This window comes from Podarcis cretensis, assembly GCF_951804945.1.
Source record: "Podarcis cretensis genome assembly, chromosome: 12".
Lineage (NCBI taxonomy): Eukaryota > Metazoa > Chordata > Lepidosauria > Squamata > Lacertidae > Podarcis > Podarcis cretensis.
Genome location: NC_137181.1, coordinates 20990853 through 21015665, shown reverse-complemented (window position 1 = coordinate 21015665; position 24813 = coordinate 20990853). Strand labels below are relative to the sequence as shown.

The 24813-nt window shown below is 40.0% G+C and overlaps 1 protein-coding gene across 4 annotated transcripts in view; it reads left to right on the top strand.

The window, feature by feature from the left end:
* WAC (WW domain containing adaptor with coiled-coil) overlaps positions 1-24813 on the top strand; it is a 47220-nt gene that overhangs the window by 5747 nt on the left and 16660 nt on the right. For all 4 annotated transcript variants that reach the window (XM_079946764.1, XM_079946763.1, XM_079946766.1 and 1 more), the window contains exons 4-6: positions 23159-23265; positions 24000-24115; positions 24192-24304. In XM_079946764.1, the coding sequence (XP_079802890.1) occupies positions 23159-23265; positions 24000-24115; positions 24192-24304 (336 nt within the window). The remainder of the gene's footprint in view (positions 1-23158; positions 23266-23999; positions 24116-24191; positions 24305-24813) is intronic.

Sequence of the window (24813 nt, the reverse complement as noted above, 5' to 3'; positions counted from 1 at the left end):
TTCACAATATCAGTGACTTGTTTATCTTTGGTTAGAAAATAGGGGTAGCAGTATTAAAATATAAGGTAATGTGTTATATTTGCCAATATCTTAGTACCGCATCAGATTATCTGTACTGTGGGGAGCTTCATTTTTAAAGGATGGTATGCAATTGTGACTTTACTAGCATCAGTACAATGGGGAGGGAGACAATTTTTAGGGAGTTGAGTAACTCTCTGGAGCAGATTTAGGAGGATCACCAAAAATTACTTCCCTCCCTGTTCTGCCGATGGATCCCTTCAATCAGTGAGCAGTCACCATTGTATATAGTACCACTGTGGGAATCATCTTGCTCCCATAGTCCATGTAGAAATTGATACAGATCATCTTGACCAATTTGCTTGGAAGTAAACTCAAAGGTAATAAATGTGTGCTTGTCATTTTAAAAATAGCAGAATAAATTTAATCTTGGGGGTATTCATCCTTTCCAGAAAATAACATGAGGCCTAAACTTCAGTTGCTTACAATTCAAATGGCTTGCTCTTAATGTTGAACCCCGTTTTGAAACTGAGATACTGGTATGATCACTTTGTACCTGGAGCAGGGGCACGTCTTTCTTGAAAATGCCTTTCCTTGGCTAGAACTTGGAAGGAACGTACTGTACTGGGTAGGTGGCTATAAACCTGAAAATATGAAAATTGGGGGAAGGTAGCAGAAGCTGTTAGGTTGAACAGCCACTCCAGAAGTATATTGATCCATTTGGTTGTGCAGTACTACCCAAGTGGGCTCTTGCATGTTTCCTCGTTGACAGGAATGAGTGTGAAGCTTTGTATGTGACCATGTTGGGTGTAAAAAAGCAGGACTTTGATGTTACTGCCTCTTGGAGACCTTTGTGGGGTCCCTGAAAGTTCTGTGTGATATAAAAACCACAAGAGACACTAATTGAATGCCTGATCGTGGGGCGGTTTCCTAGTGGATTAGCTTCCCGATGATGATGATAATTATTTAATTTGTTTGTCTGTTTGCTTGCTTACCACCCACCTGACTGGGTAACCCCAGCCACTCTGCAGCTTCCAACAAGTTAAAACACACAAAGACATTAAACATTAAAATCTTCCCTATACATGTACAGTGCTACCTTCAGATGTCTTCTAAAAGTAAGATAGTTGTTTATTTCCTTGGCATCTGATGGGAGGATGTTCCCCAGGGCTGGTGCGACTATTGAGAAGGCCCTCTTCCTGGTTCCCTTGTACCTCACTTTTTGCAGTGAGGGACCTGCCAGAAGGCCCTCGGAGCTGAATCTCAGTGTCCAAGCTGAATGCTAGTTTAATTTTTCATAATTCCTAACACAATTTATTTAGAACAGAATGGTAGGTATAATAGTAGGCAGGAAAGTTTGATAAATGTTAAGTTGAAATGTTTGAAATGTTAAGTTGTTTAACATGGCTGTTCTGATCTTCATTTGCACTTTAATGAATTAAGTCTAATTTTATATCCATTGAACTTGTTAGAACTTATTTGTAAGAGTAGACATGTTTAGGATTTAGCTGTCAGACATTTTTCGATTTTGGCTTTAGTTGAATTAATTTTTAAAATGGATTATATAAACACATAAAGAAAAATATATTGTCTTCAGTTAACTCCATCCTTTAAATATTATTGAAAACTAAATATAAAGTATTAATAAATTTATAAAACAAAGACAAATGTAATTTCATAAATTCATATTGACATAATTGTCAATAAGCACAGACCAAACAAAATAGACAAATTAACACTTGTTGGGCTATTTGTATTTTTATTATTCTGCCAGGAAAATAGATGTAGCATTTGCTTTCTGTAAATCAGGTAAGTTAATTCTGCTGGGCAAATTTAGTTTTGTAGCTATTGTCATTTAGTGACTAAAAAGTTTGAATCATAGAGATTGCCCTTCTGTAAGCTAAACTTTTAGAATTAGAGAGTTCTCAAACTCAAGATTCAGTTTATGACACAGCTAATATTCTCAGCCTAGCCTCCCCCTCTTACTGCACAAATTATTAATGTGGAAATATTAAGCCTCAATTCCTTTTTGTGCCATTGAACTAAACATTTTTGCTTAATCTTGGGAAATGATGCAGACCTCTTGAAAAACTTTATAATTTGTCCCAAGGCAAGATTCCAGGTTCAAGTTATCTGTACAGTGGTACCTCAGGTTACAGGCGCTTCAGGTTACATACTCTGCTAACCCAGAAATAGTACCTCGGGTTAAGAACTTTGCTTCAGGATGAGAACAGAAATCGTGCTGCGGTGGTGTGGCGCCAGCAGGAGGCCCCATTAGCTAAAGTGGTGCTTCAGGTTAAGAACAGTTTCAGGTTAAGAACGGACCTCCGGAATGAATTAAATTCTTAACCCGAGGTACCACTGTATATGCATGGGAAATTTAGGACTCCTTTCAAGCAGCAGCCATCCATACACATAAAAAGCCTCTAACAAAGTTCAGAGGCCCATCCTAGAGCAACAGCCCAAAATGTATGGAGGGCTGTTATTGGAATGTGGTTTTGACCCTCACCCCAATGCAAGAGCAGAAGCAGTTTACGCTCATGCCAAGTTTGGTTTTTAATCTCATGTTTTAAAACTCATCATTTATATTAAAAATGATGCGTAGCTGTTGAATATCATAAAGTGTGTGTGTGTATTTGTATTGATCCACGAGTAAAAACAAGCTTCTATGTGCAAACCTTGTGTGTGTATTGATCCACGAGTAAAAACAAGCTTCTATGTGCAAACCTTGTATCTGGCAGGCACATGTGTTGGATACAGTGCTGTTGCACTAACTAATGATTGTTACTGGTCCATCAAATATGATGGTGACTGATCACTTGTTTAGAGAGAAAAGCAGTGAAAGAGTACTTGTTTAGAGAGAAGCATTCTGGTAATGAGTAATTTTAGAGTGGCTGCTGCTAATCACATTTTAGGTCATATAGGCAAGTACAGCAGTGGATATAGCTGCACATTCTTCAAGGTTTTTGGATCAGCAGCAGTATTTTCTTCTCCAGTGCAAAGAGAGTATGAGTATTAAATATACTTAAGGACAATTTCAAATAATATTCCTTACAAAGCATTCCCTAAAAGAAGAGCTGCCAATTTGTTGCTTTGGCAAAACATTGATCATTGCCATTTTTTCCCCAAATCCAGAAGTTATACAAGATAGAAGTAGGGATGTATTGCTTTTCTATAAAATTAAAATAGACAGCTTCCAGAGATTAAACATGTAATATAGCAAAAACTATTATAATGTCCAAACCATCATTAAACCTACCAGTTATTAAATACACAGAGAGATCAATATGTATAAAATAGGAATCTGGTTAGGATGTTTACAGGCTTGATCCCGGAGAAGTCTCATATTATAAAAGGTGTTCCCTAAGCTTTCCTGGACCATTTCGTGTGGATTTTAAGGCTCAAAACCAAATTGAAATTCAACTAATTGGCTTCCAGGACTGTCCCCATATGTTTAAGGTAATAGGATCATAGTGGACTGTAACTGTATAAAAACTGTGTGTTTATATTGCTTAGTCTCGGTAGTAAAAAGTTCGTGTTGGTTTGTCTGACGTTTCTGAAAATGAAGATGGTTGGTTTGATTTTAATTAAGAAATTTGCCATCTTACAGTTCTTTAATTACTAGTAGTAAAATCACTTCTATATATGTTGGAAATGGTTCAATGAAATCTCTGTATCTGGTAAATCATGGCCTTAATTTCCAAAACTTCTTTCACTTATTGTTCAACTAATCTAGTGTATTACTATGCCTAGCAGATTTGCAGAATGGTTCCATTGCGGTTCTTTTCCCCCTCAGTATTTCATATAGCATATGTTTTATTACCTCTGGTGCTAGCTGCCATTTTGCAATGATCTATAATGTGTATCTCAATATAATGGAGAACATATTTGACTTACAATAAAAAGGACATAATATTCTTTGTCCTGCAAGTGGACATCTAGACCCTTTCCAAAAACTTTGACCCACCCCAGTGCAAGAGCAGAAGCATTTTGTGCTCTACCATAGAAATGGTCTTGAAATTATCCTTTTCTGATTTTTTTTTCAAAATTTTTATTGATTTTCACTAACTCTTTCTGAATTGTTATATTGAAGAATAACTTAAAAACAGACGAGGTTTGCCTGTGCAATCAAAACTTCTGCTTATAAAATACTTGTGTCTAGCACTTGAGTTGCTGAACAGCTGTAGAGTAGAGTGTGTATGATTTTAATTAAACACAGGGAGGACAGGATGCTGGTGATCATGGGTTCCTGCAGTATCAGAATATGCAGCTTGTTCTGGGCAGAGTTGTGGTCCCTCTGAAGCAGCTCATGTACAGATTTGGGATACTCTCTAACAGCGTTTTCCTTGGATGCACAGGTAGCAGTGGCTATCAGGGGTGCCTTTCCCTAGCTTCAGCTTGCTCACCAGCATGATTTCCTAAAGAAGGTTGGCCTGGTATTAGTTACTCATAGCATAGTTTTGTTACTTCCAGACTAGATTACTGTAATGCTGTCTATGTGGAGTTGCCTTTGAAAACCAGAGACTTAGAAAAAAATACAGCTGCCAGACTCACCTCCCCCCCCCCTTGGAGAAAATGGATGTGAAAAGATGGTTATTTGGGAATACAGTTGGGCAGGCAGGAAGGTTAAGTTGCCACATGTGACTTCTTACTGTGAGCTCTATCCAGGCTTGGAACTAAGGCACTTGCCAGCAACATTTTCGGTTTGGTAAATTAGATCTCCCCACATCTCCTTAACTAGGAAACAATGTTTTGTGAAACTTGCAGCCTGATTTCATGCAGAATTGGACAGAATATCTCGCCATAGTGGTGCATGCTTTAGTTATCTCCCACTTGGACTACTGCAATGCGCTCTACGTTGGGCAACCTTTGAAGGTGACTCGGAAACTGCAGCTAATCCAGAATGCGGCAGCCATACTGATGACTGGGAGTGGCCACTAAGACCTTATCACCACACCGATCCTGAAAGACCTAGATTGGCTCCCAGTACGTTTCTGAGAAGAATTTAAAGTGTTGGTACTGACCTTTAAAGCCCTAAACAACCTCGGCCTAGTATACGTGAAGGAGCATCTCCATCCCCACCCTTCAGCCCGGACACTGAAGTCCAGCTCCGAGGGCCTTCTGGTGGTTCCCTCCCTGCGAGGTTACAGGGAACCAGGCAGAGGGCCTTCTTGGTAGTGGCGCCCGTCCTGTGGAATGCCCTCCCATCAGATGTCAAGGAAATAGACAACTGTCTGACTTTTAGAAGACATGTGAAGGCAGCCCTGTTTAGGGAGGTTTTTAATGTTTGATTTTTTATTATTCTTTTAATTCTGTTGGGAACTGCGGCTTTAGGTGCACCTAATCTGCATAGGATTGGATTGCTAGCACAGCCAGGTGATGGAGGCTGTTGGCAATGTGTGCATTTGTGTTGGGTCAGGAGGGAACTGTATCCTGCTCTTAGTAGGCAGAGGCAGTTCGTAGCCCGTACATTGAATCTAGGGTGAAGGAGGAGATACCTGACATTTTAACTGGACAGCAAGAGACAGGCCCTCAAAATAAACAGTTGTTTTGGACATAATGCTAAGTGCTACATAAACTAGCAGAAGCAAATTGCAAGCTCACAAATTCACCCCTCTTCCAGCATTGCTATGAGAAGGAGATTGGAAGCATCTGTTTCCTGTTTTAAGCTAACTGCACTACATCATGTCTGAACTGGGGAAACACTGATTAAACATGGTTTTGTTACAAATCATAAACCACAGTTTGATTCTGATTTGTTTCAACAAGCCATCATTTAATGTTGTGTCCAAAACATGTCATTCATTGTCAACAGCATATTTGGAGGTTGTGCCATTTAGCTGAGCCCTAGCAGTGGCAAAAGAAAGAACCTAAAAACAGACATCTTTCTGTGTTTGGGAGGGATCTTGTGCAAGAGAAAGGCAATGGCAGTACAGACGTAGGTATTAAAAAGGACCTGAAACATAGGGGTGTGGTGCAACATTCACCAGCCTAACAGGAGGAATGCCTAAAAACTATACTGTTGGCATCTGTGGCCATCCTCCCATCATTCCATTCAGAAGCATGGGTGTTTGGCCATGGATTGGGGGAATAAAATTAACAAAAGATTGGCGGAACATGTTGCTTGCTGTACCTGTAATAATTTTGCTTAGTTTTGCATTTAAACAAATTAAGTTATGATTAAAATCCAAATATTGAATAAAGACATTTTAATTGGCTTGGGTTCTATCTCCCCTATGTGTTGGTTTTCATAAAAATAATACCTGCTGAGTTAGGAGTATACATTAATGTAAATGTGCATAGACATGCAGATTCAGCAGTACAATCTTACGCATGTTTACCTTAAAGTAAGTCCCACCATGTTGAATGTACTAATTCAAAGTAAATTTGCATGAGAGTGAGCCTTTAATAGTAGAATACAGTGGTGCCTCGCAAGACGAAAAGAATCCGTTCCGCGAGTCTCTTCGTCTTGTGGTTTTTTCGTCTTGCGGTTTTTTCGTCTTGCGAAGCAAGCCCTTTGACAGCTTAGCGGATTAGCGCTAATAGCGGCTTAGCGGATCAGCTGATAAGCGGCTTAGCGGCTTAGAAAAAGGGGGGGAAAGGAAAAAACCCCCGCAGGAACTCGCAAGACATTTTTGTCTTGCGAAGCAAGCCCATAGGAAATTCGTTTTGCGAAGCACCTCCAAAACGGAAAACCCTTTCGTCTAGCGGGTTTTCCGTCTTGCGAGGCGTTCGTCTTGCGGGGCACCACTGTAGTTGGACATAGACAATAAAGAAATATACAGCTAATAATAATAATAATAATAAATTTTATTTATATCCCGCCCTCCCCAGCCGAAGCCGGGCTCAGGGCGGCTAACAACAATCAAATAATCCAATATTTTAAAAACATTTCATTATAAAAATTAATTAAAATCAAATTGATGGCAACTGTTAAGCAAAATTCTGTGCAGATTGCCAGAGGAGGGAGTCAGGCTGTGCCCTGACCAAAGGCCTGGTGGAACAGCTCTGTCTTGCAGGCCCTGCAGAAAGATGTCAGGTCCTGCAGGGCCCTAGCTAGACAGATCTACAATTTTTGCTGTCTAAACTGGAATAATTTTTAAAGCAAGGGCCTTGCCTGTTTTAGAAGCTAGAACAGAGATGAGCAAAAATCTAGAGCTGCAGTTCATTCCTTTCTCGTGAACTTGATTAAGTTTAAGCCTCTACCTTCTGCTGATGGCGGTGGGGGGCTATTAAGATGGCCTTCCCCATGAGTTTTATGGATCTGGTTGCTTTCTGACATATTTTGGGGTTTTCCTAATGTTCTTGGTGCTCTTGGTTAAACCATAGGAAATCATGGTTTGTAGATGCCCTCTTTTGTATTATAAACCCTATTCATCTTGGTGTTCTGAGGATTTGAAAGTGAAGAAATAAGCACGTTGTTGGCTAGAGAGCAAATTATGGAGAACAGATTAAATCTGTAAGAAACTGATGGCAAATAACATGCTATATCTCTGACACTATTGTGTCTGCTTTATGTTGTCTAGAGGAGTTGTCCTGTGTGGCAAAAGGTCTGTTGCCATCTTGCCAGCAGGGTGAAGAAGTCTGGCTGTGCCAAGTTTGCAATAAACAGTACAAATAATCACACTTTGATTCAGTGACTATTTCAGGAGAGGTGGTCACAAAAGGTTTCTCTGGTTAGTCTTGTTGGGTACTTTTCAGCTCGTGCAACCTGAGGATATGGACAAATTATTTGGAAAGATGAGAGCTACCACATGTACTCTTGATCCTAAACCTTCCTGGCTTATTAAATCTGTCAGGCAGTTGGTTCAGATAAGATAGTAAATCCTTTATTGTGGGAGGGACAAGTTCTAATGACCCTGAAGGAGGCTGCAGTGAAAAACCATCTAACACATAATTTACTTCCCTCCACATGCTTTTTCTTCATGTTATCAGTATAATTGTGTGTGTGTCATTTTGTAGCCATTGCTTAGCAGTGATTTGACTCCTAATTGTCTACTTCAGATTACCAGAAATCTACCAGTAAATTCCTATCTACCTTTGGTCCATCGTGTATTGAATTTTCCTTACCTGGTTAAGGTGATGAACATGTGATGACAATATTACACTAGGTTTTCTTGGATAAAACTGATAATTGGGATCCTTTCCAATCTGGTTTCCAAGCTTGGTTTTGGAACTGAAACTGCTTGGTTGCCTTGGTAGTGGTTGTTTACTGGGTGATAAAATGGGGGGTGGGGAGTTGGCATTCGTCTGGAGACAATGGAGTGTACCTCCAGGGTTGATGTTAGACCACACAGAAGTGACCTAGGGGCACAAGACTGGGCAGTGTGTATGGAAGAGGTCCTGAGCTATCCAGAAGTCAGAACCCCTGATGTGGTCTAAAGGAATTAAAGCAATACGTTTGGCACCAGCTTGGCTGCAGGGGTTGCTAGGAGGTGGTGTACAAAGTGCAGTCCAGCTGTTTTAGGGACTTCACTCCGGATTTGTGTAGGATTTATTCCTTAGCCTTTTCTTCTTCCAAAGTTATCTCACAAAGAAGCAGAGGTTTAGGATCAGAGTTTTCCTTCTCCTGGGTGGACTTACCTTCCCAGGTTGACAAGTCCCATCTGCCCCTCACTTCCCTCTGCAGCACTTGCAGAAACCTCCTTCTTGACTGTAGGACCCACTAGTGGTCTCATCCGCTCAATCCACTGGAGCCTATCTTTGCATGCAGGGGAAGTCCCTAGTTCATCTGGTTTAGCTGGCCTGTTGAAGCAGTTTCCTGGGGTGTGGCCACTGCCACATGCTGACAGCTTCTAGGAGCCAGAGGTGAGAGCTGAGTGCCAGGCAGGAACCAAAGCTAGACACCCCAGAAGGAGCATGACGTGTCCCCTACAAGAGGTAATATCTCTCACTTAATGCCCCATATACCCCTCCCCAAAACCCCTGGGAAGTGTATCCCTGTTAATTCCCTTAGTCCTCTTGGTAGCTTTTGATGCCATCAGCCATTGTATCCTTCTGGGTTATTTCTCCAGGTTAGGAGTGGGGAGTCCTTTTCTGAAGTGTGTGCTCCAGAACATCATGCTGGGAGACTGCTAACATGACCATTGGCCTGTGGGATGCCACTGTATTTCAGCCTGTCTTCCATGTTTTAACATCTACATGAAACAGATGGAAGATGCTTTCCAGAAATTTGAGCTAAAGTGTCATTAGTATGCAGATGATAAGGTAAAGGGACCCCTGACCATTAGGTCCAGTCGTGACCAACTCTGCAGTTGGGGTGCTCATCTCGCTTTATTGGCCGAGGGAGCCGGCGTACAGCTTCTGGGTTCATGTGGCCAGCATGACTAAGCCACTTCTGGCGAACCAGAGCAGCGCACAGAAATGCCATTTACCTTCCCGCCGGAGCGGTACCTATTTATCTACTTGCACTTTGACGTGCTTTCGAACTGCTAGGTTGGCAGGAGCAGATGATACTTGGCTCTTAATCTAATTTTAATTTCTAATCTCAGGGAAGCAATGGAAATACTGAATTGTAGACAGGCAGCTGTTTTGGCCTAGATGAGGGTGAACAAACTGACAATCTAGACAAGATGAAATAATCATGGATTAGGTATTCTGTCTGTTCTGGAGGTGCTTGCAGTCCCACTGAAGCATTGTGTTTGAAGTTTAGGAGTTCTCTTAGGCTCAGATATGTGCTGGATGCTAGGGTGCAGGCAGTGACCACGAGTGATCTTTACTGATTCTGTCTTGAATGTAGACTGTCATTTCCAGGAGAAATTAGACCTAGTGTCAATCATTCATGCTCTTGTCAGCACCCTGTTGAATTATTACAATGCACTCTACATGGAGCTGCCATTGAGTACAGTCTGAAAGCTACTATTGGTTCACAATGTGGCTGCCCAGATTCTGACAGAGTGCTTGTTTATATTGCTTTCAGGTTCAGTTTAAGGTGCTGACTTTGATCTTTTAAAAATCCCTATATAATGTGGGACCAGACTACCGTATATTGGGAATCACATTCTTCCATATGAACCTGTTTGGGACTTTAACACCATAGATTTCTTTTGGTTCTGCTGCTGTCTGAAATAGTTTACATGAGGACCCAGGAAAATGTGGTGTTGGCAAAATAACCTCACCACACCCCTTTCAGTGGGCAGTGAAGATTATTTTAAGCAAGTTTTTGTAAGATTCTGACTTTATCAAGTGTTTTGCTGCTATTTTTAAATGGTCTACTGTGGTTTTGTTTATTGTGGCTGCCAGTGATTATTTTATCTCTGTGTTATGTTTAAGCAGCCTTGTGTGCATGGTTCAGTAATATAAATAATAAGCATTCTGAGAATGTATTCCTGCCTTGTACATTTAACACATATCATGTGTTACCATGGGACCAGTATTAAGAAGTTGGTGAAATCATCCCATTCATGAATTGGAAGTTATGTTACTGGGTTCTGGTAAGGTGAAATGCTTCAGCAGATGCATGTGAGGCAGAACTTGGTACAGAGTAAGATGGTTGAAAGTAGGAAGTGGTAGCATAATACTAAAATGTCACTTATTTTTCTACTTGACTATATGTAGTACTGCTTGGGAAAGAAACTGGGCTACTTGCATTCTTCCTTTCTTGTATTTCTTACCTTTATCTAGAAGATGCTTGGCAAAAATTTGTTGCCTTTGCTTTACCAAAGGTGCCTGTACCAAGCATATCTCTTATATATAATTCAGGAGAATCTTTTCGTTTCCTTGCCTGTTCTCTGTTGAAGTTCTTCCCAACCTTAATATTTACCCTGCACTTCTTATAAGCATGTATGTACACAGCCAGAGGGAAGAACAAGCCCATGCTGCTGTGAGAAATATACTGTGTTTTCTAAACAACTGTTTAAGTGGAGTCTCCATCCTGAAGAGAGAAGCATTACAATTATTTAATTATCCATACATGCACACATGCATGCATATATACCCCGCCCATCTCGCTGGGTTCTCCCAGCCACTCTGGGCAGCTTCCAACACACATAAAAATAATAATAAAACATCAAACATGAATAGTAACAATCTAATCCAATATAAAAAGTCACAGTAACTTTAAAATAAACATTTTTTTAAAAAACAACAACAATTTATATCAAATAAAGCAGTATTTAGTAATCCAATAGAATCCAATAGTAAATAGTAAAATTAAACATCAGCACATAATAATTACCAATTACAATAAAGAATTACTAATCTATAATCAATAAAAAATAACAGCAAATCACAATGCATAAAATACAACAAAACATACAAAACCATGTAAAATGATCAAATTGAGAAACAAGGACACACAACTTACAAAATTCCTTTTTTTAAATATCCCTGAACTCCTCTTTTCCCAGCTGCTTCTGCTTCTCTCAAAAGTCATGGTCAGATAGACTCCCAGGGCTGGAGGGTGGGGCAAGGCAGATGGAAAAGCCATTGCCTGCAGAAAGTCTCTCTCCTCTCACTACTATGGTAGTGTAGGCGCTATATTCTCCCTCCCCACCCCCTCAGTATAGAATAGCATTAAGAGCTCTTGCTGTGCCCTCTCTCCATGCCGGTGTCAACTCTTGGGAAACTGGGTTAGCATTCACGAGGTGAGGTGACATTTATGGTTCAGGCATTTTTGTAAAACCCAGCAGTACAGGAAAACATAGTGCTACTATGGCTCCCACATTTCCAGAGCAATGCAAATTTTGAGCCCTGTAAATGGTGTCTTTAAGGCCACTGATAAAACATAGTGGTATCCTTTCACTATTTTTCTACCAAGAGAAAGTTTACTTGTGCAACAGAACTGCTGTGATCATCTGTAGAGGATGCTTATTAAGCTAAGTATTAAAATAAGTGCTTTGTTTTACGTTTGGATTACTAATATACAGTTGACTCGCAACTTCTGTGGGAGTTACTTTCCATGTATGGCATGTAAAGCAGAAATAACCCTGAATCTGCCCCCACCCAAGCATCCCTACCTTTCTGAAGCTGGCGTTCTGAACAGGCCTTTGCCCTCCGTGCAAGGTGGAGAGCTTTTAAACTGTCCACACATTTGTGCATTTAATATGTGCAATATTAACTGGCCAGCCACCAAGTGTGTAAAGCTGTGATTGTGGAAGTTAAATGCCATGCAGGGTGCAAGTTGGCCATTACATTCAAAGGCTATATTTGGTGAGGTCCAAAACTTTTGGAGTGGATGCTTTTGTTCTTTCTCCTAGTTCTTGGCATTGGCTTACTTTGAGAGAATTCAAGATGCTGCTCTCATTCTTTCAATAGAAAGCATTTGTTTTACAGTCATACCTGGGGTTAAGTATGCTTCAGGTTGAGCATTTTCAGGTTATTCTCTGTGGCGACCCGGAAGTAACGGAATGTGTTACTTCCGAGTTTTGCCGCTTGCACATGCGCAGACGCTCAAAATGACCTCATGCGCGGAAGTGGCAAATTGCAACCCATGCACGCGTAGATGCGGGGTACGTTCGCTTCAGGATGCAAACGGGGCTCCGGAACTCATCCCGTTCGCATCTAGAGGTACCATTGTATTTATAGCATAAAAGCATTTCTGGATACTACACAAGGTGGTAAAAAATAAAATTAGAAGTTTGGATAACTTAATGCAGGGGTAGGGAACTTCTGGCCTATGGGCTTCATTAGGCCTACCAGGTTTTTCTGTTTCACTTGCAATGCCATTTTGGGCAAGCCATGCCTATTTGCCCTATACCTGATGTCACATCTTAGGAAATGTATGCTTGCAATACAAACACTATTTACTAAAATAATGCAAAATAGTAGTTTACATGTGATAGGCATTCAAAATTAGAAAACATAAGCTACGTGAGGTATGTTCATTCGCTTATGTTTTACCAATTATAAATGTCTTATTGATTTGTTAAACATATAATATGACTCATGCTGTAATTCTGATGTTTTGCTTATTTTTTTGGTTGCTGGTTCGTTAAATAGTATAATATAAATATAATACAAATTGCAATTGTTTTCCTGATGATTTTTTAATTATATGATTTATGCTGTAGTTGTGATGTTCTAGGATGTTACTGTTACTTACTGTTTCTAAGCCGCTTTGGGATTCATTTGAATGGAAAGTGGCATAGAAATGCAATGAATCAGCAATCAAATCAGGTGTGCAGCAAGTAACAGTCTGGCTCAGCCAAAATGAGATTTGAAGGCACTGCTGATCAGAGGTGCTTGCTGATTGTCTGGTCTTGAGGAGAGCTTTGCAAGACTTCCCAAGACTTGATAGTCTGCTGATCGTTGGGTCTTGTGAAGCCCTTTGCACTACACTGAGATTGAATTGATTATTTGATAGGCCTGTCATATAACTGGGTTCTTTATATTGGTGATTACAAGACTAATTAAGTTATTTGATTAAAAAATACCGCTATAAGTATGTGATGAAAGTTGTGTAGGAACACAGAAAATAAGATGCAAGCAAATATGGTTGACTTGTATTCAGTTAATGCAGCAGAATTGAGAAATTATAGTGATACTGTAGTATTTTTGTTTTGATGACTCAGCAACTGCTTCAGTAACAGTGTGTTGTAATGTTGTTTAGCAATTAGCAGGTTTAATATTCAGCATTTCCAGTAATTATTGGAGAAGAAATATAAGAGCTACCTACCTGAAATTCATTTTTATAACTTCTGTTTTTGAACACGATACCTTAACATTTTAAAAATACTAGTCTGTTTAGACATGCTTACAAATAATAAAGAAAAACTGGTAGTCTTGAAAATGTGGCTTGAACAGATCACCTGACTTGACTCTGGCCTAGAATACTCACCAAAAGCTTCTGCTAACTCTTGTGTTTTTTTCTTGGCATCAGTGGGAACCAAGCTAGTTAATACAACATTGTGCTCTCTGGACTTTTATCTAGTGGTTGCTATGTTTAATAAAACTCTTTATATACCTTCTGTACAAAAGCAGGCACATTTACCTTTTTACTTCTGTACGAATTCAGTTCATAACTGGAGGTACCGCTGTATAGCATCTGTGGTTGAAAGTTTAAATTAAGCAAAATGTTTTCAACATTAGTTATTTGAGTTGTTAGTGATGAAGTTTGATACTATTTGGGAAGTCTAAACTCTAAAAGATCCAGTTGCTCTTTACACCAGGGGTGGCTAATCTGTAGCCCTCCAAATGTTGGACTCCAACCCCCATCTGCCACAACAAGCATGTTCAAGGGTTGGGGCTGATGGGATTTGTAGTTCCACAACATCTTAAGGGTCAAAGTTTCTCCACGTCTGCTTTACATAGTTTAAGATGTGCTAGTATTGGAAAACATCACTTCCTCTCTCATCCAACCATTCATATTGGTTAGAATTAGTACTGTTGTACCTTTTAAGGCCATAGAAACATAATACAGACATTGAGCTTAATTATTATATATGATAGTAGTCCTTACCCATTTTATTAGCACCAATAAATCTCTTGCAGCTAAGGCTGTGATAGGGGAGTGATACTGGATTTATTTTCTAACAAGAATTTGAATACTGTGCGTGCAGAATAAAGATGATATAGAACCAGAAAGAGGTTTGCTTGAAATATATTTCAGTGTACAAAGAGGAACAATTTCCTTTTCCTATTTGAACATGCTGCTTTGTAGCTAATAAAAATAATCACATCTTGTGTATGTGGTATTAAATCATAGCTTGGGCTGGCTTGCTCTTTTCGTCCTTTCATATGGCTGGAAGGTAGGTCTTCTGTTAAGTTTTGATTCACTTGCAAAGAAATTTGGTTTTGTGTTACATATGAATTGAGGATTGTGGCTTTCAGCTAACAGTGATTACCAGTGTTCTGGCAATGAGCTACAAAACCATAAATGACTTGGGGCCCTTATACCTGAAGAAGCACCCTGGAAGCATTGGTGGAGAGCTTCTGACCCTTGTTAGCATCCCATCTTTGTGTGTTGCACATAGTGTGATGTGGGAGAGAGCCTTCTCTTGTGGCACCCTGCTTGTAGAACGTCTGTTTCACTTATATTTGACTGGCATTAGTCTTGTTTTCACCAGGTTAAACTTGGTTATTTGCTTAAGCTTTAGTAATTGTTAATCTCACTGATTAATTTGTATTGATTGTTAATTGTATGTTAAGATTATTTATTTTATCAACTCCCAGTTCATTGTTGGCTTTATTACAAGTTTGGTGTATCCTGCCCTGAAATTCTCGGATAGAGGACATATTATTTGATGTAAACTGTGGTGCTTAGCTCATACTTGATCTAAAGCCAAGATTCTTTGAAAGTGAAACTAAGCTCTGCAGAAGACTTCCCAGCCCTGCAGAAGGAGCAGAGAAGTGCATGGACCTGATTGTTTCCCCTTGGTTTGTGGAGGTTCATGCATATGATGCTGAACTATGGTTTAGCATTTTATGCATACCGGGCTTATATTTTGAGTAGCAGTAGAGCTTCTACTTCATAATGGATCTTAAACTATGGTTTGCTGCTTTAAAATGCTTTTCCTGGAATTCTATTGCTTCTTAGGCATTGCTATTTTGTCCTAGTCTTGCAAATGCATAATGTTTTCCAGTATGTCCAATACTGAGCAGTTTGCTTCTAGACAATCAGGGGGCTTTGCAGCTCAGTACAGCATTAGAAATACTGGAAGTTGATGGTTTCAAATAAAGAAAGAAAGAGACAGTTTTCAGGTAAAACATTGCATATTCTCATTTTATAAGGCTATGACAGTCCTGGTTCTCAGTCTCTGGTGTGAAGACTGCTGCATCTATGTCATAGAGGTGTTTGGCTTCCTGAAATAAAGCCTAAAAGAGGAGTTATTTCTGTTCCAGAAACTAGTTATGTCTGCACCTTTACAGAAGATGTGTCCAGTGTATATGCAAATGAGATTTCTGTTCTAGACCAGCCGTTGTTCCTGCCTTGATGGCTATTGTTAATCCTTTTACCCAGAATCCATTAGCTGGATGAAATGGGTGTTAATCAGGGTTTCGGTGACATTGCATCAATCAATCAATCTAGTGTGATGCATAAGACCCCCAACTTTTTCACTTTGCAAATTTCAGGGGTCTAGATAAGGAGTCAGCAGACTTTTTCAGCAGGGGGACAGTCCACTGTCCCTCAGACCTAGGGGGCTGCACTATATTTTGAAAAAAAAATCATGAACATATTCCTATGCCTCACAAATAACACAGAGATGGCATTTTAAATAAAAGGACACATTCTACTCATGTAAAACATGCTGGTTCCCGGACCATCCGCTGGCCAGATTTAGAAGGCGATTGGGCCGGATCTGGCCCCCAGGCCTTAGTTTGCCTACCCATGGTCTAGATCAAAGAGTGAGGCAACTGAGTTCTGTAGCATAGACACTGTGAGATTGGTGCTATCTGGTGTATTCCTGTTGTCTTGAGAGATTATAACGGGTTCCCTCAAACTTTGTCACACTAGAGCAGTGGTTTTCAACCAGTGTGCCGTGGCACCCTGGGGTGCCTTGAATGATGGTCAGGGGTGCCACGGCCAACACTAGCCTGTCCCTTCGCCCCCCCATGCGCTCTCACGTCTCTGCCTTCCTTTTTTTTAAAAAAAGTAATTTTTATTGGGTTTTCACATTTTAAAAACACACACAGATGAAAACAAAAACAAAACAAGTATAATTTCATAACCTTACTTTCTTAACCCCACTCCCTGACTTCCCCCCACCCCCCACTTCATACATCCCAAATCCAATAATTAGCTCAGCAGGTTCTTATCTCTCTTCTTTAACATATTATTGTTATTTTTAAAATTAATTCTTATTACTTGGCCAAATTTTACTTGTCCAATTTTCTTATAAATATTAAGTCCTTTTCTAAGGTCGACCCAAATTCCCTTCCACGAATTTCCCCCTTTTTATATTGAATGTAGGTCATAATAGCCAAACACAAAAGTCATAAAAGTTTTAAAATTCTGTTCTCCCCTCCCTCCCTACCCCGGTTTCTGTCCCTTCCCAAATAAATGTCCACAAAACAATTCTTAGCCTGGATTCCTCACATCAGAGGCCTTCAAATCTCTCTCAGTCTCTCTCTGCCGGTTTTGTTGGTAGCCCTCTTTGTTGGTCCTCAGTTCTCGAAGGAGCTCTGGCACAGTCTCATCAAGTTTTCTTCCATCCAAAATACTTGGTAACAGCTGCTGCAACAAGCCAACTGATCTCCCATACTCAAGAGGAAGCCCCAATCATATTTCTTGTTTCTTTTAAGTTCCAGTATTCCAAGTGTTCCATGGGCTTCCTCTTTCCACTTTCGCATCTTTCGCAGATTGGTAATCCCAAGGTCTTCTTCTTTATGTTCTAGCAGTGTAGGCTTCAGATTGGTACTCTCCTGTAGTTTCTTAACTCCTTCTTCCCTCTCCTCCAGTTCCAAAAAAGTCTCCTCTGGTTCAGCTGCAGATTTTGTTTCAGTCAGATCCTTTATGCATTCAGCAGGGTTGCTTGTTTTAGAGTTCAAGGTTATAAGTTGTTTGTTCATAGCCATGCTTTGCTCTTGCAGTATTCCCACGAGAAGAAACATTCTTTCTATCTCTGCCTGTAATTTTCCATCTGTAGCCATTGTAATGTTTCAAAGTTTCCCCTAGGGGGGTTCTAGTTACTTAATAGTCCTTTCCCAACAATCTGTTGCTTTGTTATTTGTAACTACTTTGTTCCCAAGCACTTTAATTCAAATATAGCAAATTTAGTCCAGAGAGATGTTAAACAATAAAATTTTTTAACTTTAACTGCCCGTTTGACAGCTCCTTTGACAGCTGTCAAACTACTTGTTCCTTTTCCTCCAGCTCACACACAGGGGCACTCCCGGGTCGGGGGGGGGGGAGGTTAGACAAAAGCTTCTAAAGTTCAACTCTTACTCTCCAGCACAAATCTTCTTCTGTCAAATTCGTGGAATTAATGTCTTTTAACTCGTGCCAAAAAAAAAGATCCCTCCACCTTAGTTCTCCGATCCTTGCTTTAAATCTTTTGTAAATAGAGGGGGTGCGGACTTCCCTTTAGCACATCCCCCGGTCGTACCGAATTTAAAGGTAAAAATTTTAAAGTCCAAATTCCATTCTACTCACGGGTTATTTCAAGTCCAAATTTCAGGGAAAAAAGTCAGCGCTCTCTGGCCATGGCTCGCGGCTTCGCTCCACTGCAGTAGTGGTCTACTCACAGCACCACGCCACTCTCCGTACCCTCTCCGTAGCCTTTAAAAAGGCTCTTCGTGGGTCGGGGGGGCGCTTGAGGTGCCCACCGAGTCACCAAGTCCGCAGGCTTCCGCGCCTGCGGTTTCTAAGGGTCCCCGCGTCGCCGTCGCGATGAGACCCGTCTGCAGCAGAGCCGATTCCCTCCGGAGCTCGGAGGGAATCCGCCATTAGCCGATCGCGCTAACCCGGAAGTCTCCACGCATCTGCCTTCCAAAGGCTTGCACAGCTGTTTGTTGCAGCAGCCCTGGCTACAAGCTCCCCAGGCAAATGGTGCCTCGGGGGCTGGCCAGGGGTGCTGGTTGTCAGGAGTAAGCAAGCAAGCGGACAGACAAGTCCCAGGCCCCTGTGGGGCAATGTGAGGAGACGTCTTTGTTTGGGGCAGGGGCAGGGCAGCTCAGAGACCAGGGACGGTAATAGCAGCTGCCCGGAGGACTCCCAATGAGAGGGAAGAGGAGCAGAGGCTGAAGGAATACTCCACAAGGGAGGGTGTTCTAAAAAGGGTGAGAGGCTGCTAGCTCTGCAGGCAAGGGGTGACATAACTGGGCACCTGAGTCCCATAGGGGTGCCACAGAAAGAATATAGTTGGTCAAAGGAGCCGTGCACTCAAAAAGGTTGAAAACCTCTGCACTAGAGGATAACTGTGTGTTAGATGCTTTCCCTATCAGAACAGACAGGGTTAAGAGCACTTTGGGTAGAAAGATTGTATAGTCTTCTAGCTGGAGAGTTTATTGCTTTTTTTTTTTTAAGGCACTCGAGTTTTAGGATCTGTATTAGAGCAATGACTGGCTATCCTCCAGGGCCTCAAAAGCCACTGGGATGTTTCCAAACGCAACAGCAAAAGAACCCGTTGGTTCCTCTAGAGAGTGCCCGTCAAATTTGAATTGCCTCATGAGTTTTCATGAGGATGCAAGGTTTCTTTTAATGCCTCTGTGATATTTATATTTGGAAGCATTTTTTAAGTGTAGCAGTACAGAGTCCCAGTTTACTCTTCTGAATAGCTGCAGTCCAAAATAGGTGAATGAATAAATTTACATTGTGAATTATTGAGGAGTTTGAAGGGTTTCCCTAAAGAACCGCCTTGCAGTTACCTTGCTAAGTGAAAATTAAAGATGAGCTTGTTTTTATCCCAACTTTCATGAGGCTTCTGTCTTACCCATTTCAGTGGCATAATCACCTCTCTTTTTACCAGAGTTTCAGTTCCCTGGCTAAAGGAACTCCTGGAATACTAATAACAATAATAATTCTATTTATTACCTGCCCTTTATCATCAGGTTCCAGGGTGAGTTCGAACACTTTTAAATTCAATTTTAAAACCGTGAAATCATAGTTTGGTATAGGGCTTAATTCTCTGTATTGTATGTGTAATACACCTTTTAATTATATATTATGCTGAAATCCTAAGAAGGAATGAGAAAACCCACTCCTGTTAGGGAATGGGCTTGACTGTATCAGGTGTGTACACCAAGGGGGGCGGGGATTATGTTTGTTGCTTGCGGAGAGCACAGAGTGTTTTCTATTGTACCTTATCAGATAGCGACTTGGTATTCTCTTAATATTTTCCTCAATATTAAGGAATGTGCTTGGTAAATGAAATCTGGAATTCACAGTGTCCAGCCTGTTTTCTGGGTCTTCATGCCTTGATTACTTCATCTTAGTATTGTGAGCTTCTTAAATCCATATGTTGTATTTTAGCAAAAGTAGAGACTGGTGGAGTGAACCTGTTAATAGGCAAGCTTCCTGTAGAAAGACAGGAGCTGTTGAAGAGCTTCTGGACTGTTGCCTCTTTTTCTCCTGTTTTGTCTAGTGGAGCCTTTCTTATATTGATTTAAATCAGGGTTTCTGAACTTCTGAGTTCATTGTCTCCTTGTCGAACTTTTAAAGTTGCCATCAACCCACACTTCAATTACTAGGAGTGTAAAGGAAATAAACTAAAGGAATAACAGTATATATTCAACTTTTATTAGTTATCCATCACTATTACTAGGAATATCAAATGTAAGAAAGAGAAATAGAACAAGTGAAAATAATGATGAAACCATGCCATTCTGTACATGCCCTTTACAGTGGTGCCTCGCAAGACGAAATTAATCCGTTCCGCGAGTCTCTTCGTCTAGCGGTTTTTTCGTCTTGCGAAGCAAGCCCATTGACGGCTTAGCGGATTAGCGCTATTAGCAGCTTATCGGCTTTTATCGGCTTATCGGCTTAGCGGATCAGCTGATAAGCGGCTTAGCGGCTTAGAAAAGGGGGGGGGGGAAACCCCCACAGGAACTCACAAGACATTTTCGTCTTGCGAAGCAAGCCCATAGGGAAATTTGTTTTGCGAAGCGCCTCCAAAACGGAAAACCCTTTCGTCTAGCGGGTTTTCCGTCTTGCGAGGTGTTCGTCTTGCGGGGCACCACTGTATTTCTGAGCTTAATAGTTTTTATTTTTTTGCTCTGTACCATGTAGGGTATGATACACCCATAAGAGTGCTGTTAGACTCAGGTCCTGCTTGCATGCTTCCCACAAGCATCTGCTTAGCCACTGTGAGAACAGGATGCTGGACTACATGGATCATTTTCCTGATCCAGCAGGTTGTTAGGTTCTTATTGCCCTTTACGACCCCATGGTCTTTATTCACATCCTGCATCGTCCCATTTACCCCAGGAGGTCAATATAAACTGCTTTGAGAAACCTAGAATTAAATTACAGGGTGGAATTGCCCTGTTTTTCCTCTTCCCCACCCCTAGAGCTTCACATTCCTATTATATATTTATTTATAAATTTATTCATATATTCTTTATATGCTAGCAAATGAAACTTGCATTTTGCTAATATGAGCAGAGGTTTCCCAAATCCAAGTCTTGATTCAAATCTGTAGATAAGTGCTTGAATTCTACCAGGGTGAATTGATGTAAATTAAATAATGATTTAAATCAGTAAGAGAAAAAGTTGGAGTTCCCACTGATATGGCATATATTTCTTAAAACTTAATGGTGTTTTATTTTACAACTAACAATAGTTACTGTTTTTACCTGTGTATAAGATAAGACCGTCAATCTCCCAAAAAAAGCTCAACAAGTTTGGGTGCAGTAAATATATTGGTGCTTTGAATATTTAATTAAAAAAGTGAAGTTGCTCTGTTTGAAGTTAAAATACTGATTTCTTAATTTTGGGTTCAAAAAAATAAGGGTTGTCTTATACATGGGGGCATCTTATACATGAGAAGATATGGTATTTTCTTACAACCAGGCCTTTCATCTATTTATTTCATGTTATACAGCTTACAGACTGTTTTTTTTAAAAAACAACAACCCCTCTATCGTTCAAAATATTGCTGTACAAGCCTCTCCTATGACTGGCAGCCATGACAATTGATTATCAGATTATTTTTATTTTCTTTCTAGTTATGCTCCTTTATATTTCACTTTGCTTTGGCTTTGCAACCCTTTGGTTGCAAAGTAGCAACCAAAAATGAAATACCAGTGACCGATAATTACTGGCAGACTAGAGCAGTTTATATTCACAAGGCGATGGTGGTTATGTTGAGCTGGTACAGTGTAAGGGCAGTATTCTACCAATTTCTCCAGCAGCATAAGAATTGCCACTAGCACAATGAGACTTCACCCATCTCCCCCCTCTATGCACACCCCACCACCCCACCATTTCCCTGAATCTTCTCTGGGGGGTTGGGGAAAATCTAGAACAGATTTAAAGGGGTGTACGAGAAGGGGGATAGTTCTTCTGTGCAAGCAGACAGCTTTGTGCTGATGAAACTACTTAGCACTAAATTGAATACAATCCTAAGTATTCATATGTGAGAAATGATCAAATTGGTTCTTTTACATAAAAGTCCTTTGGCTCAAATGTATCTGATAGAGGGTCTTGATTTGGCTTAGAGATTAACTGTGGTGTTTATATCTAGATATTTCATATTATCTTATTTAAAAGAAATGTTGGCTGAAATCCAACACCATGTGAGTTGGCATTTGCAATCTGACTACCCCTTCCTCTTCTGTCTGCCTGCAGTCCCCCATTCACCTGTTCCAGAGGTTTGAACAAGGCATAGTGTCTAGGGTTGGCTGCAGAGGGAAGAGAGAAAAGGAAAATTGTGTTGTGCAAGCAGAAGTCTGCAACGTTGGCAGATACACAACTGAATATCACCCTTAGTATATACACTTAAAAAGCAACACACACCATTTTTATCCACCCTAATTCTCACAGCCCAGCATTTGTGAGTGTGTCTTTGAACTTATATTGCAGTGGTGGTCTTTAAGATATACTTAATAGTCTACATTTGACTCCCAGATTTTTTAATGCTCCGCTTTTAGATTGTTCTAGTGGTGAATGTGTTGACCTACATTTATGCTAACTTTTAGTTTTCAGAATAGAAATGGCCTGGCCATTTTGAAGTACACATAGTATTTTCTCATTTGGAAGGATTTTTGTACAAATAAGTTGCCTAGTAGTATTTCATGGATTGTTGTAATTTGGCTCTCAATGTGGTACTAGGATTACTTTTGAATTAGGTGCTCCCATTTTGAGTGAGAAAAATACACATTTCCTACTTTTATAGTAATTGCGGTTTTTTGGATAATGATGTATATACCTCAGCACTCTGGATCATGTGAAAATGCCCTACTTTGAAATCTCTGTAAATAGGTAGTCTCAGATATTATTATGTATGAAAAACAGAGTTAAATGGATTTTAAATGCCTTAATATAGATATAGGTTGAAGAGTAAGTTTCTCTTTGTGTCTTGTAGAAGTTTGAGTTATATTTAGGTAAAATCCTTTCTTTTCATTGGTTACATAGCAACTTTACAGGCTAATCCTATTTAGCTGAGCTAACAGCCATGCATCATTTTTAAGGGAAAAGGAAACACTTCAAATCAATACATATCAGGATTATAATTTTATATTGGTCTGTCATCTGCTACATGATATAGTAAGCATTTTTATTTGTATCTGAAAATTAATATAAACCTTTAATTTTATTTTTTAGGGACCAGTTATTCTCCACAAGAAAATTCTCATAACCATAGTGCTCTTCATAGCTCAAATTCACACTCTTCTAATCCTAGCAATAATCCAAGTAAAACATCAGATGCAGTAAGTATCTATGGTGAATTATGCAACTTTGTTTTACTTTATTTAACCCACAGACAGTGCTTTCTCTGGCTAATTTTCAATTAATGCAAATTATTAGAGCAAGACTGGTCAGACTGTGTTCCACATTCAGTATTTGAGTTCATAGCATGTAATTTAAGTGATAAATACACATTTCAGAAAGCTATTCTCTTGCATATTGTTTTGAACCCATTGTTTCTTCAAGTCTGGTATGGCAGTAGTTTTAAAAACTCTGGCAAATAGAACATTTCTAAGAGCCATGAAGGAAGATGTAGGTGTACTGTTGGAAATATTTATACCCATTGCAGATGTAACATTGGTGTGTGTTTAGGGAGTAGACTGTGGGATTGTGCATTCTGTCCCTTGGTTTGTCTGATTGAATGTTCAATTCCAATTTAAAGAAATTTGGACAATCCCAGATTCCTTTTCACAACATTGATTCAACCCAGTTTGGAAACGGAATTTGGATCGTCCTCAGATTGAGCTAGAAGTAATTATGACTTAAACCAAGGTAGGTGGGAAGGTGTGCACAAAAACATGATCCAGTGCTGGAATCCTAGTTGGCATTGTCTGCACTGACCTTAATCTCTATGAACACAAGGGTTCCTGTTACTAAATTAAAGTATATGTTAAAGGACAAACTGGAAAGAGGGGTGTGGTTTTTTTGGTATAATATATTAAGCTGATTCCATCACTTTTGCCCTCCCTCCCCCAAGTCCTATGATTCTGCAGATGACTGGTCTGAGCACATTAGTTCTTCTGGCAAAAAGTACTACTATAACTGCCGAACAGAAGTTTCCCAGTGGGAAAAACCAAAAGAATGGCTTGAAAGGTAAGTACTAATATAATAGGTGAAATGCAGTGTTGTACACTTGATATGATTTAACTCTTTGCTTTTTCCTCTCCAGAGAGCAGAGACAAAAAGAAGCAAGCAAAATATCTGTCAACAGTTTCCCAAAAGACAGAGATTACAGGAGAGAGGTGATGCAGGCAACTGCTGCTAGTGGGTTTGCTAGTGGAAGTATGTATGTTTTAATACAGTAAAAAAATCTGCCTATCCATTTTCTATGCTTTGTCAGTAATTTCACATCAAAACAAATTTTACAGATATGCTTGACTTTATATGTGTTTTCTTGATGTACTTGTGCCTGACTCTTGCATAGGCACTGAAATGGTTCCTGTGATTTATTTTATGAACATGAATTGTAACCACAGCCCTTGCACAAAGCACCATAAACTGGTGCTTTCCCCCTTTTCTTCAATGACAAGTTCACCAGCATGTCTAAAGTTCTCTGTTAGGGTTGAGAATCAAGGTTGCTTTGTGTATTTATTAATTTCAAAAATGGGTCAGTTTAGGAACTGTTATAAATATTGCACATTCCACCTTTCTCATGAATTTCAAGCATAATTGTAATGTCAGTATTAAAGCATACTGAAGATGAAACCTTTCGTTTTTATATTAAAAATATTCTCCTATGTCCCTTTACAACTTCAATGTTGTGTAGGTTTGAATACAAATGCTTCTGAGTT